This window comes from Buceros rhinoceros, unplaced genomic scaffold (genome assembly GCF_000710305.1).
Source record: "Buceros rhinoceros silvestris isolate BGI_N320 unplaced genomic scaffold, ASM71030v1 scaffold15469, whole genome shotgun sequence".
Lineage (NCBI taxonomy): Eukaryota > Metazoa > Chordata > Aves > Bucerotiformes > Bucerotidae > Buceros > Buceros rhinoceros.
Window position 1 is genome coordinate 25,887 of NW_010432242.1, and position 14,698 is coordinate 40,584.

The 14,698-nt window shown below is 53.1% G+C and overlaps 1 protein-coding gene across 1 annotated transcript in view; it reads left to right on the forward strand.

Annotated features, from left to right (window-relative positions):
- PEMT (phosphatidylethanolamine N-methyltransferase) overlaps nucleotides 1–14,031 on the forward strand; it is a 38,035-nt gene extending 24,004 nt beyond the window's left edge. Inside the window, exons 3-7 of the mRNA XM_010143707.1 lie at nucleotides 4,126–4,271; nucleotides 8,336–8,447; nucleotides 12,342–12,416; nucleotides 13,154–13,214; nucleotides 13,923–14,031. Coding sequence (XP_010142009.1) covers nucleotides 4,126–4,271; nucleotides 8,336–8,447; nucleotides 12,342–12,416; nucleotides 13,154–13,208 — 388 coding nt within the window. The 3' untranslated portion in view covers nucleotides 13,209–13,214; nucleotides 13,923–14,031. The remainder of the gene's footprint in view (nucleotides 1–4,125; nucleotides 4,272–8,335; nucleotides 8,448–12,341; nucleotides 12,417–13,153; nucleotides 13,215–13,922) is intronic.
- The last annotated feature ends 667 nt before the right edge of the window (nucleotides 14,032–14,698 follow it).

The window sequence follows — 14,698 nt, forward strand, 5'->3', positions numbered from 1 at the left end:
CCGTGCGGTGCCAGCCGCTGCCTCCGAAACCCTGGATGCCGGCAGCCCCACTGCTTCCTCGCTGCCTGCCAGCCCCTGGCCCAGTTCTGCCCCAATTGCATTTGCCAGCCCCAGTTTTCAGGCTGGTATTTGGGCTGCTCCCAGCAGCGACCCAGTTTGCTGAGTGAGATCTTTGCCCTCCTTTGTGGGAAAGGGATTACAAAATACACTCCCCATGGGGCATCGAGAGAGGCCCAGAGAACTAAAAAGCTCAACTTCTCTCTTAGTTCGGTATTGCCAGGTTTGCTTCGTGCTCCATGTGGCCTTTGGGGAGGTGTTTTAGGCTGCGGGTTTGGTGAGTTTTCTGATGTTACAATGGCTGTTGAATAAACCAGCACCTGTTCGTGCAAACCTGGCTGCGTGTCCACCCCATGTCCCAGCGAGAGGACCTGCAGCCGCTTTCTACATTCCTACTTTCTTCCTGCGAGCCCACTGCTGTGATATCTCCATCCCTGTGTCAGAACCATTCTGAGGGGTTTTCCAGTTTGTGTTTTGTTATGTGGTAAACTGAAGGAGAGGATATTGAGACTAGAGAGAAGGAAGAAATTGGTGAGACTCTGGCCCAGGTTGCCCTGAAAGGTGGGAGAAGCCCCATCCCTGGCACCACCCCAGGTCAGGTTGGCCCTTGGGGCTCTGAGCCCCCTGCTCTGGGTGCAGATGTCCCTGCTCCCTGCAGGGGGTTGGACTGGAAGGGCTTGGAAGGTCCCTTCAACCCAAACCGCTCTGTGATTCTGTGCATTTGGCCAGAGTGGAGCTGATGGATTTGGGTTTTTCCCCACTAGGGTGGAGAATGGTGCCTCTGGTATCATGCTTCACACCAACAAGTGTGGGGGGATATCAGGGAAAGCCCCATTTCCCCAATTTCTATTTGCCAAAGCCAGGGGCACCTTCCAGCCTCCCCCACACACACCCCCATGGCAGACATCCTCGTGCTAGCAGATGGGTATGTGATCAAAGTAGGTCGCAGCCCCCCCGCCCCTCCCCTGTGCTGGGAAGAGGGATGCTCCTCACCATGGCAATAGCTCTGCTCAGCACATAAAACATTGCCAGGTACCGGGAGGGACAAAGTGTGGCTTTAATTGGTGTCCTCTTGGGTGCCGAGCTGGGCCGCTGCCTTGTCATACAGCCAGAAATAGATGCTCTAGCAAAGGTGTCTGAGAGGCGCATGGTGACAGGGACTGGTTTCATGACAGATTGGCTGCACGGCTCGCTCGCCTAGCAAGGGAGATGGCCAACACCTTGTCCTCCCCCTGCCAGGGAGGGTGAGGGTCCCCTGCTGCCCAGGAGCCGTCGCGGATGCCAGAACAAGTGACGGCTCCGTGCTGCTTGTCATGGCCCAGCATCATAAATGCTTAAAAGGTTTATTTACCAATTCTGAGAACTCCTGCGCGCATCATGTTTAATGCAAATCGTGAGTGTGTTTGGGAAGATATAAAACATTACTAGAGGGAAAGGCAGTCCATTATCTCCGTGCAAACACCTCCTTCTCTCGCTGTAAGCCAAGCAGCAGGGGACCGAGCAAGATGTGCTGATGAGGATAACTAATGCAGGGCTCGCCAACCATGAAGAGGGAGGGTGGGATCATCTGGAGCAGAGGAGACGGCTTTGCCAAAACAAACCACGTCAGGTGCTGGTTGCAAAACCTCCGAGGCTGATTCGCAGTCAACCGCTTCACGGTCTTGAAGGCACCTTTGTTCTTCTCGTGCACCGAGGCCAAGTCAGGTCACTAGTATAGGATAGAGGAGCCTCAAGGATGTAAGAGAGGATGAATCCAGCTCATCTGGAGGGAGAAGCAGGCTCCAAGCGCTGTGCTGCAGCTGTACGTCTCTCTGCTCTGCCATCTTGATTGGGGTTGTTCAGCCTGGAGAAGAGAAGGCTCTGAGGATACCTTGCTGCAGCCTTTCAATACTTCAAAGAGGCTTATAAGAAAGATGGTGTTCGTAAGAAGTCTTGACCAGGGAGTGTAGTGATAGGACAAGGGGTAACAGTTTCACACTGAGAGAGGGCAGATTTAGATTAGATTAGGAAGAAGTTCCTCACTCCGAGAGTGGTGGGACCCTGGACCAGATTGCCCAAAGAGGCTGTGGATGGCCCATCCCTGGAAGCATTCAAGGTCAGGTTAGGTGGGGCTTGGAGCAACCTGGTCTGGTGGAAGTTGTCCCTGCCTATGGTGGGGACAGCTCGGTGCTGCTCTCCCAGTCCTGCCTCCCCAGGGATCAGCAGGCATGTTCTTTGATTGCTGTGAGATCCCTCCCTGGTGCTGGAGACCTGTGGAGAGCTCCTAGCCAGCTGCAGAGTCAAACCCCCAGTGCTGTGAAAGGGTGATAGGAAGGTGCTCCCATGTGGGAGCAAAGAGCTCCAGAGCATCCCCAGGGACGTCCTGTTGTGCTTTGTGAGCACGGCCAGGCAAGAACTGCTCAGTGGACAAGCACATCCCCGTGGGAGAATCGCTTTCCTCCGAAACCCAGGCAGTGCTGGTCGCAGGGACACGGCTTTGGGCTCCCTCATAGGGGAGACTTGTGTCATTTAAAAATAAACACCAGGGAAACGATGCAAAGAGTCAAGTAACTGCTGATGCTTCTCCTCGCAGCCCGGTTTGTGTGTTCCCATCATTAATGATTTTAAGCTAAACCAACATGAGTCTGGTCGGTGCAGAGAGGTGTGCTGGGTGCCGGAGGAGGGCCAGCCCCAGGGACCAGTGCCCGAGAGGCCATGCTGTCTGTGCTCAGCTCCCCGGAAAAGGGAATTTCCCAGTAATTTCCAGCATGGAGGGCAGAGTTTGTGCACTCCTGAGTACAGCACATTTATTCTGTGTTTTCTTTCCTTGATTCAGTCCAAAGTGAGGATTAAGTGGTCCTAAAAACTCCCCAACAATGGAAAATGTAGTAGGACTAAGCTTCAAGGAAAACAAAAAATACCGTCTCGGTCCCTAAACCACGGGGTTTAAAATATCATCCTGGACATTGCTTAGTGCAAGTAACTTGCCATCTGGTCTTTGAGGTGTGTTTCCGGCTGCCGGTCCATCAGCCAGGCAGGCAGCACTGTCTCTCTCATCTTTCATTTGGGCAACAGGGAACTGCAGGGTTTGGTGAAGCTGGACATTGTGAAAAAAATCTATCCCAAGCCCTGCAGGTAACATCATGGAAGCACTTTACAGCCGAGGAGCCCAGGAGCACGGGCAGGAGCAGCTCTCCTGTCCTGGCAGTGCTGGCCAGAGGCACAAGAGAGGTTATTCCACTTGAATTTCAGCCTCCGGCGTGTTCATTAAAAAAAAGGTTCAAAGTTTTCTACCTCATGTGTCAGCAGCACGTGGAGAAACGCCGTGTGTGGCTCTGTGGGTCTGTTAGGTCCTCTCACTGTTACTAATGGGCATTTTTTAAATGACAGTGTTGTCTCCTTTGTAGTCACGTGTTTGTATCGGAGCTCTGCAAGACGCTGAGCCTGCCAAGCCCTGCTCCGGCCAAAGTTCAGGGGGCTGAAGGGAGGGCTCACAATCTTTCCACTCACAGACAAGCGTTTGGAAGGTCAGACCTGAAATGCCTGCACAAGCCTGGAGCTGAGAAGCCGTGTTCGCACTTGAAAACGCATGTCTCTAGTATTTTCCTTTCGCAGTTCCAATCCTCCCCCTGACTGTCAGGCTTCAGCCGTGAATCACTCCTGGGCACGTGGCTAACACATGAACACTGCAAAATATTTTGATGGAGAAGAACGGGGGTGGGAGCACGAGATAACCCAGCCAATTGTTCCCAACCCTTCAAGTCCTGTGCCGAGGTGTTGCATTTCCAAGGGCGTCTTTCCCAGAGCTCCTGGTCACGATGGAACCTGGGGTTCGGCGAGCAGGGCGAAGCTTTTGATACTGCGATCCAGTGGGGTTGGTGTTCCCAGGAGTGAGCAAGGATTGTGAGTAGAAATAGCTGCCTCAGGCCAAACCCTGGCTGCTCCTTGTTTCTTCTCCTGTTGGGAGGTTTGAGTTGGTCTGGGTGGAAAAAGAGACCTGGTGAAGGGTCCTTCTCATCTCCCAGGAAGAGGTGGGTGATGTGAGTAAGGAGTTGCCGCTTTTAACAGCCCTTGTTGTCTCTTCAACAGCTTCACAGAAGCCATGAAGAGCCAGCCGAAGTTGGAGGGCTTGAACTGCTGCTGGGCCTATTACATGGGCTTGGCCGTCTTGGCTGTAGGGACCTTGTTTGTCATCACCAGCTTCTTGGCACTGGGATTCACCGGGACATTCCTAGGTAAGCAGCATAAATTCAACAGCTTAACCAGAAGGTGCATTTAATCCTAGCAGGAGTCTCTTGCTAGGGCAGAGTCCTGTTAGAATGTCCTCATTCTTGCCTTCAAGGCTGTTAGATTTGGTCTTGGATTTATGATACCAAAGCATGATCTAACCACGCCATTCCCTCGCACCAAGGAGATGGTGCAGTGGTTTTATACGGCAAGTCCCTTCACCTTCAGTGTCAAGCCTGAGATTTTGGAAAGCGGCTGGTCATCTGACAGTCCAAATACCCTCCAGAAAAGGGACCTGCGAGTGGGTTGGCACCAGCATGGCAGACACAGACTGTCCGGCAGCCTTGCTCTGAGCCCCCACCCACTCGACACGTGCTGAGGCAGGAGCTCATTCGCGCTTCCCTCTGCGATAAACCTGACAGTTGTTGACGGATTCTTTTATCTGCTGCTTTATGGCAGAAGGCATTTTCCACTGCGCCTGCTTTCACATTTAGAGAGTAATTCTATTAGCATTGTTGACTTTAAAAACATGCCAGTATGTGTGGAATTCATACAAATAAAATAGAGACAGGAACAATAAATACCGAAGGAAAGGGGCAGCTCCCGCTGGCTGAAATAATCACAGCCCCGGCTTTGACACCGCATTTAGGCTGTGCTTTTGCAAGTGCTTTACAAACCAAATTCAATTAGCTCCTGCAGTGTCGCCAGGAAGAAGAGAGGGAGGTAATAAGCCTTCCTGGTTTCAAGTGGAATTGCAAAGAAATGTGTTGAATTGGCCAAGATCCTGCCACCAGAAATAGAGCTCAGCACTCCTGAACACGCGCAGCCCCACTCCTGGCCCCGTGTTACACCTGTGTCCTCCAGCTACCGGGCACCAGCATCCCCAAAATCACCTGCAGCCCCCAGGAGCGATGCGGTGCCTGCCAAGATGTGTTCAGGGAGGCTGGGCACAGGAGGACCAGCCAGCGAGAGCTGCTTGAATGCTCCTGAAGTTCAGCCAGGTCTGGGGTTGTTTACGTAAAGCCTGATTCATCTGACCAGGAGGATCCACTGGACTTGAACTGCTGGGGGAAAGCAAACAAGTGAGTCAGGCTCAGCGTAAGCAGTGAGAGTCGCACTCCACTCCTCAGGGCTGGTGGCTCCCGTATTGCCCAGGGCAGGGGAGGGGCAGGTGTTGGCCCGTATCGGGCGCTTCTGCTCCATCCTCTCTGCGGTGGAGGCTCTCCCTGCTGCTGGTACACCAGGCGAAGGCTCTGTGGCTCCGTGGCTCCGTGCCTTGTGTGACAGCACGGAGTGAGGCCAGCTCTCTGCTAACCGGGGCATGACGGTCGTCGGGGCAGAGCTGAGTCAGGGTGGGGAGATGCCAAGACAATGTGCTAGTGCAGCTGGGCTGACTCGGGATCTCTGTGCTGCAGAGGCATGGCCCAGCTGGAGTCCTGCAGGGCATCATCCTTGGACCAACAGCAGCTTCTTGGCTCCATCCAAGCCCCTACAAGTTCAAGCCAGCAAACTCTTAATGGAGAATGCTGTTCAGTGTGGTTTCTTACCTAGCCGTGGGGAAGACAAGGGGCCCGCAGGTCTCTGAGGTTCTCACATGACATGTTCTCTTGTTCAGGAATCCCTTGGGACTGACACTTCCAAGGTCCTCCTGCACACAGGGTTTCAGTGATGTGCGTCCCCCAGCAGTGATAATACTTCTGAATGCAGGTAGCAAAGGGCTGCGCTGCTTTGGCCAGAAGGGGATTATAGCATCATCCAGCTTCTTCCCACAGCCAGTACCTGAGCTCTGGGCAAGTTTCAAGGGAGCCTCTGACACCCAAGCACTTCAAAAACTTACTGGAACAGCATTTGACCTTTCCCTTTGGGGTTTTCCTACATTAGTGAGAGCTGAACCAGGCAGGGCACAGAGACAACACCAGGGCTGCTGGTTAGATGCCTCTTTAACATCACATTTAAGCTTTGGAGCAGCTGCAGAGCTCTTTGTCTCTTAAGTGTGGGCTAAACGGTACAGTGGGAGCTGCGTGAGTCACCCTTCTGCAACAAGCCCTTCTGTGCCACCCCATGTCCCGCACAGCCGCAGAGCTGGATGCAGCCCCTCGCCACTGCAGAGCAATCCTCCCAGTGCCCCATCTCCACACCGTGCCCTCACAGGGATTCAGGCACCCTCCACCTCGCCTTGGTTCGCCCTGTTTCCTAACAAACGTAGTAAGGAGGGCCTGGGGGCCGAGGGCACCGCGAGGTGGCTCTGCCTGTCTCAGCCCATCTGTCTCGCACCCAAGCGCGGTTCCTTCCAGCGCTGACCACGATTTCAAGTAAATGTGACCTGACCGAAGCCTGTCACTGGGTGATGGTGAAGCCTGTGTGTCCCCGGAGGGAAGCAGAGGTGGTGCTTCACCCCACGTTGGGCTCAGGGACCGTGGGGGAACTCGAGGAATGCATCAAAAGGCTTTTTGCCGCCACGATCCAAAGTGTCTGCCCTGTGCAGCGAGATGGTAACGCTGACCCCCAGCAAAAAACCCTACAAATAGATGCTGAAGTCCCTCAGCCCGATGAGGACCGGATTCCTGAATTGAGGGCTGTGCAAACCAGTGCCTGAATATAAAAATATGGCAGGTTCTCTCTGGTGGTCATGTTCATTTAACTGTGTGGGTTTAGCAGCAGGATTTGCATCAGAAACGCTCGTGTCCTGGGGGAGCTGCCTGCTCCCCCCAGCTGCTGTGTGCTTTTTGCTTGCAGAGAGGGTCCCACAGCCCCACTGGTGCCAGGCTCAGATAAGCCCCTGCTAGCCCCACGGTCTCAGGACTCTGTGGGAACCTTGCCCGAGCCAGTGCTGTTCAGGGAGCGAGGTGTTCAGCCCAAAGGCAGGGGCGGGCAGGGTGTAATGAAGCATCTTGACACATAAGAAAGCATAGAAATGATGCTGTGGCAGGGGGTGATGTGTTCTTTCTACCAGAACGATCTCAGAGACGCATTGCCAAGTAACTGTGAGAACATATAGCATGAATACCAGGCAATTATCTCACTTAGAGGCCTGGAGTTAAAGCCCCAACGCATTGTCTAATTGGGCAGGCACTGTATCCTTAGAAATAAGTGGTTTTGCACCATGTGAGGTCAAAGAAATTACACTAAGATCTAGGTAATAATAATAACCTTGAATAGTTTGCACTCCTTAATGCCTTTTGTCTGGATTTCCTTACACTTTCTCACCATACATTAATCCTCACCACCCTCCGTGCTCTCAGAAAGACTGATATTATGAACGGTGCACAATAGCACCGAGAGGGGCAGAGCGGAGTTGCCCAAGGTCAGGGAACAGACTGGCGACAAAGCCGGGAGCTCAACCCAGGGCTGTGGCAGCTCCCTGAGCCGATGGGCTGGCACCGCTCCTCGCTGATTATGCCGTGGACACGGAGCAGAATCCTTGCTGGGCCCTGTGGTCTCACTTGTAAGACCAGCAGAAACCAGAGCTCAGCATCCTGTCCCTTTCTCTCCCCCGAAGTGATGCTTGCAAGCTGCACAGCATCTTCTCCAGGCTTCTTCCAGGAGGGTGGAAGGATTTCTCCGAGGTAGATGGGAAGCTGGTTGGATGCTGACAGTTCTGAAAGCTTTCCTCGTTGCAGATGACAATCAGCTATTATCATCATCATCATCATGCCGATAATTTGAGTGTTTTGTAGGCAGAGGTGCTATTTTCTGAAATTCTGAGAAATTCTCTGAACTATGAGATACAGGTGACACTGAATGGGGGCTGTTGGTGGTGCCGGTCGTGATTATAACATCTCTGAACACCATTACCATGCGCTGGGCTTATTTCTCCATTAAATGGATTTGATCCTACGCACTCACTTCCTCGTGAAGTGGCATCGGACGGGCAGTTCTCAAACAAGAAAGCCAGACTCAGCCAGTTGGGACCTCGAGAGCTGCCTCCCCATGAGGGATGTGGAAGTCAGTAGTGAAACCCCACATTCACCTTCTCTCCTCATCCCTGGCAGGGTTATGGGGAGAGTACCAGTGTGCCCCACGACCGCCAGTGTCACGGACCCTAACCAGAAACCCTCTGTTTGCTCTGCAGGTGATTACTTCGGCATCTTGAAGGACGCAAAAGTGACCAGTTTCCCCTTCAGCGTCCTGGATAACCCCATGTATTGGGGCAGCACAGCCATCTACCTGGGCTGGTCCCTCATGTGAGTACGTGCCCCTGCGAATCAGCACCGGACGTAGCACAAGTGTGGGGTCTGTGCTCAGCAGGGCATAAGGTGCCAGGCTGCCAAAGCAGCTCTTGGTGATGGCAGACAGCGATAAAATGGCAGGGAAAGTGCAACATGCGCTGTCTTCTCACTTCCTGACTATTTTTGTGTGTGCAACATCTTCCACCGTCATAAAAGACTTGCAGCATTAATTGTAGAAAAATAAATAGCGGCCAAGTGCTGGGGAGAGGAAGCATCAGCAAATGCTCTGCAGCTGAGCAAGGTCCTTGGCAGGCTCTGCACGTGGAAAAATCAACAGTCAGGGCCGATTTCACGCCGGGTGTCACTCGGCAGGGCCAGGGCACTGATACTGGGGATCAGTGTGACCCTGTAATTACCTCTGAAAAAAGCAAAACAAGCCAACGCACCCTTTCCCCCAGTGATAACGCTTCCGAAACACTCCTCGTGTGACACAACGCGGCTCAGTCGCCTGCTTAGCAGGAAATGAATAGGCTGTAATTTAGCAGCAAATGAGCTATAGACTCTGTTCTGTGTAACAAGTTTTATGTGGGTTTCATTTAATATTACATTTTATTTATTTGCCCAGGAGAAAAAAAACTGGCTGTGTGTTAAATCAGAAGCCCGCAGAGCACTGCGGGGTGTTATCACTGGGTATTTCGCACTGGTGCTCCTAAGTGTGACCACCTCTTTTCTGCTTTGGTGGAAAAAATGAAGTGCTTTACCACTTTCTGGCCCCTGGTAATAAGTAACACTGATGGTTTCTCTCCTGTCTCCGCTGAGCCTTGCTGCTGTTCGTTCTGCACTTGACATTCCCCCTGGTGCCATCAGGGCTGGCTGCATGAGGCTGTTTGCCTTCCTAGCAGACCCACAGCACTGGAGTGGGTGTAAACCCTGGGAAATGGTGCTCAGGAGCTGGGGTGAGCTCGCTGCTTGGGCTGTGGCAGGGTTGGCAGCAGTGCCATGGCAGCGTGGATATTGCTGGGGGGAGCAGGGCAGAGCTGGGGCAGGATGAGCCCCTCCATACCACACCATAACCAAAGAGAACCAGCACCATCCCCCCACCGCAGCGCAGAAGGAAGAATTTGACCAGGAGGAATTATAAGGAGATTTTTCTTTAATATCAGCACTGAACTATTTCCTAGAACCTTTCCAGAACCAGCTGAACCCTCCTGAGCAGTGTCTGTCGCAGAAATCCCTGCTTTGCCCCCAGAGAGAGAGAACCTCACACTGGATGCATATTGCTTGGTCTCCCACCACAATCCTGGGCAAAAACAGTCTGAGGCAGCTTGAGACAACAGTGTGATCACCTCCTTTTTCTCACTAAAAGGCTGCCACCATAAAGAGCAGCGAGGCGTGACAAGTAATTGCTGTTAACAGATTGCTGGAGCTGTGCAGAGTGGCACCAGGACACTGCTGGCCTGCCCTGGAGAAGCTCTGCACGCTGTGGTTTGGACTGTTTCCTTTTCCCTGGAGTCTCAGCTCACATTGCTGAGGTTTTTTAGGGATTCCCCAGTCTCCTCTGAGGTCCCAGGGCTTTCAGAAGATGTGAGATGTCTGCCCTCAGAGGCCAGAGCTAACGTCCCAGCTCTGTGGCAGTGGGAGGGATGCTGGAGGAATGTGTTCACCGTCTGGTTCTGGTCAGACCTAAAACGTAGAGCATACTTGTCCTCCCTCGGTGATGTATCACACTCCATGTCATGGCACTGGAGCCCAAGGGACTGATTCATTTTCATCTGTGAGGGCACATACCACATAACGTCAGCGAGCCTGGCAGCACACCAGACCGCCTGTCTCCCAACACCAGTCCAGCCTCAAAAGCATCATGTGGGGCGAGAGCTGCTGTTTCCTCCCTCGCAGGGTGTCACAGCTCTCCCTGACTCGACTATTGGCAGTTCTGCCAGATACACTGGAGAAGGCACCTCTGCCCATCACCACCAAACAGGAGCTCCAGGAGGAAAGGACAAAGCTGGTTCCCGCATCCAGCACCCAAGATGGTGAGGCCAGTGGGGAAGGATGTGAGCCCCCACCATTGCTCTTGTAGACAACCCACAGCCATGGGTTGCTGCAGCAAGGGTCGGGGTTGGACACACTTCCTGCCCAAAAAAATCCTACCAAGACCTCAAAGCCTTCCCGGCTCTTCATCAACCCTCCTCCAACACACGCTGTTGCCCAACAAGTAGGTCAAGCTCATGAGAGAAGAGAAACAAGTCATCCCACGTTGAGCAGCCTCGTTTCTCCAGAAAGACAAATGGAGCATGAGCTGTTTGGGGACAGCTTTGTGTAGGTCTGGTAGGGAAGTGTTTTAACTCATGGCAACAGGCTATGTAAATCAGAGCTGGAGCCGCAGCCAAATGATGCAATTAGAGGTCTTGCTGTCAACAAACAATCATGCAAATTTGTTCTCTGATAGGAGTCAAGGAGGAGACATGACTAAGCATCTAATAGCAGGGGGTTGGGAGAGGAAGAAGTTGCCTAATGCTTCCTAATGAGGGTAAAACTTACGGCAAAATGGAAACAGTGAAAAGGTGAAGATTTGTCTGTGTCTCTCCAGGAAATGGTGTGACCTGGTGGTACCTGAAAGCGGGTCCAGTACGAGGTTTAGGTAGTTTGCTCTCTGAAGGAGTCTTTTCCACTAAGGGTTGTGGGATGTTTATCCTCACCAAGGACCAGCTAAGTACTTTTTTTCTGCTGACAGCCAGCTCTTGTCCCCCTCAGAGCTAAGCTGCGACCAGCAATTAAAGGCAATCAGCAATGTCGTAATTAAAGGCAGCACTTGCAGCCATTAGCTGCAGGAGAAGGATGCAGGAAGGGTTTGGGTGGGGGCTGGAGGCTCTGGTGAGCCAGACACAGCCACGCTCCACCCTGGGGAGAGATGGGGCCAGGACCTCGGAGGTGCTGGGTTAGAAGAGGGGACTGGCTGCTGGTGTGGCCACTGTCACCTGGAGGAGGAATTTTGGAGGCTGCAGTCCTGGTGCCTTAGCAAACCCCCTGCTGCCAGTGTCTGCCTCAAACTTTCGGGCCAAGTGTCAAAGAAGTGTCCTCACCTGGGCGGTGCAGGTTTGAGTCTACACTGACTTCTTGCATTAGAGCAAGAGGTGATGGGGATTTTTTGGTCCCCATTCTTTGGTGCTAAAAGGAAGAGCTGCTCCCCTCGTGTCCCATCCCTCAAACGCTGCCTGACCAGACAGCATGGTGTGGTGGGTGGCATCGCCCGCGGTGTGCCTGGTGATGTCTCGCTGAAGGACACCATTCAGCAGGGCCTTGGGGAGGTGATAGGACGTGTTCCTAAAACATCTCAAAATGGGTTTAAAGGTGAACCGAGCCCCCACACACCCAGCCCTGCTGCAGCACCCATCCCAGCACCCTTCGCGGGGCAGGCATAGACTTTTCCATCGCCTTCCATCCCCGGCCCCGCGACGGCTCAGCCGCTGTTTTGATGTCTACGGTGCCATATGCTGCTCCGTCTGCCAGGTGCCTCCTGCGCCCTGGGCGGCCCGTCTTCCCGTGCACATCAGGCATTTCCCTTATAGCGCTGGCGGGGAGCCACAGCCGTACGTAAGCAGCTGCTCAGCTATTAAACAGCCTTATAATCTCAGGACTTAGCATCAAAGCAGAAGCTCTCTTAGCAGAGACGTGCAGGGATCAGACTTAAAAGAAGTCGCCGAAGTAGGCTGGGGAAGAGCCTTTGCCAAGGAACATCTGTCTAAGTTAACATTAAGCAAAAAAAAAAAAACCTCCACGCTTTTGTTCGCTTCTGTTTAATGAGCAGGAGAGTGCTCTCGTGGAGCCCAGCAGCTCATTTCACTTTCTAAACCAGGTCTTGCATAAGCCCATGTACTTACCTGATCTTTTCCTTCTCTTTCAAAACAGGCATGCGAGCCCAGCTGGCCTTTTGCTGACAGCTGTAGTGGCAATTTCCTACACAATCGCAATGCTGTATGAGGGGTGAGTAGCTCTGCAAAACTGGAGAGCTTCTAATTATTTCTAACAGCTTTAACTCCTGAGGTTTCGGGGAACTGCCGAAGCAGAGCTGGTTTTTTTTTTCCAATTAATTCAGCAGGGAGGAAGCAAAACAGAGGATTGTTTTTCGATTGTTTTGATAATGGGCAGATTCCTCTCTGAAACAATTTGCTGAGTTCTAGGAACATTTATGCATTTGTTTATTTTTATCGAAATGAGGTCTTTTTTCTGATTCAGTCTATACAAGAACAATAAGGAAGGCAGCGAGAGGACCCTTGTGTCGTCTGAAGAGACCCTGCAGGAAGAGCTTACATTTTGTAGTTCCTTGGATGGGCTTCTGTGATATTTTACACCACAATAGCCAGGTCGCCCAGGACGAAGCGGCCCAGAGTAATTCCCAGAAACGGTGGTTGTACTTCAGCAGAGAAGGGTATTTTGTGTTTGCAAGGAAGAAGGAGATACAAGAGAGCTGAGGCTGGTCTGCGTGCAGGGGAGTCTGAGTGTGTGCTGAGCCTCATCCTGCTCAGCACGGGGATGGTCCTGGGTGGGAGCAGCTTGGAGCCACTCCATGGTCCAGAGGGATTTGAGCTGTGCCAGCCCATGTAGGGCAGAGTTTCTGAGCCCAGATGGGAGCACACAGTAGTCTTGATGTTATCTTCTTTCCTCACCTCCTGTGTCTCTTCCCCCTCTTCCCCCCCAAATCCCCCTCCTCCCGACCACAGGCCTTTCACAGAGGAAATATATCGGCAGAAACAGAAGGAAGCGAAGAACAAGTAGCAACAGGTACGTTTGCCGATCGGCGTCTCAGTCAGAGGGGCTGCTTTGCTGAGCTTCCCCACCTACAAGCACGTTAGATGGGGATGGGAGCACCCCCTGCCCTCCCAGCTCGCCCCTGCCCACCCCGGCTTCTCCAGAGCCTTTCCTGCATTTGAGCTTCAGACCTTCGCAAAAAACCCAGGTGGGAAGGCTTTACACAGCAGCGGTTGTGTCCGCCTCTCGGCACCCGACCAGCAGCCCCCAAATTGTTTTGATTATATACTTGAGAGTCAGAGCGAAGGAAAATTGCTGGGGAGCTTTGAGGCTCCAGGCTTAGTCTAAATCAGGCAGAAAAAAGCAGCTATTGGCCATGGCAGGTTGCTCCAGCAAGCAGCAGGATGGTGTGAGAGGGCATCGTACCCCACCACCCTGCAGGGAAATCGGGTGTCGCTGCTCCAGGCTGCTCCGTGCCCAAACTGGGAGCATGGGCTTGCACCAGCTCACCCCAGAAACTCAGCCTGGGCTCGTGTTTTGGGGCCAAAGCGTAAGTTCCTGCCCAGGCTCCTTTCCCTGGGCTTAAATGCCCCCCTGGAAGCCCCTCGGTGCATCTGCCCCAAGGCTGGGCCAGGACACGGCACTGCTGAGGTTTTGGCAGCCCTGTAGCCTCTGCCCCAGTGAAGATGCTGTAGCACCAGTGCCATCCCCATCAGACCCTTGTCTCTTTGCCTTTCACAGAGCAGTGTCTCGGGTACCTCGGCATGACGTGCCTCTCCGGTCCCCATGCGCTGTCCGATTTGCCCATTTTCCTACTGAGATGTATCCTCCTAATTAGCCCCAGCAACCCTTAATGAGCCAACTGAGCACCCTGCAGTACTGGAAGCCATCAGAGGAGTAGCCCGAGCGTGGCACCTTCTCGCTGAAGCCTGCAGGAGCTGAAGGTCCCTGTCCCCAGGTCTCCATCCCCATTGCCAGGTCACTGGCAGCCCCTGCCATGAAGGTGATGCTCCCACAGGGGACCTCCCAACTTCTCCCGCACCAATTATTAGAGATCTGCAGGGAAAAAAGCAACCCAGCTCCAGCCCCAGACTGGAGGACAAGCAGAGGAATGATGGAGACACCGGGGGCCTTTTGTAAGTGAGCTCTGAGTGTGGGGAAGCTCTGGCTTATCCTGAAGATCGTCTGAAGATGCTGCCAAAGAGCCACGGGAAGCAAACAGAAGCTCAGGAGGACTCAGGAGTCCTGAGGTGTTCAGACTGGCTGGGTAAGGAAGAGGAGAAACTGCTGCAAACTCAACATCAAAACCTGCTGCAAACCCAGCAACAAACCTCATCTCTTCTGGGAGAAGGAAACCTCCCTGCCCAGAGCTGCCGTTTCCCACCCGTGCAGAGCCCTGTAGCATCTCCACACTATTTGCAGAGGCTCCAAGAAAGGTCACATGGAAGCACATAGATGTGAACATACGACCTAAACCACTGCCCAAGGGGGGTGGAGGGATGGCAGCCGTCCGTGGG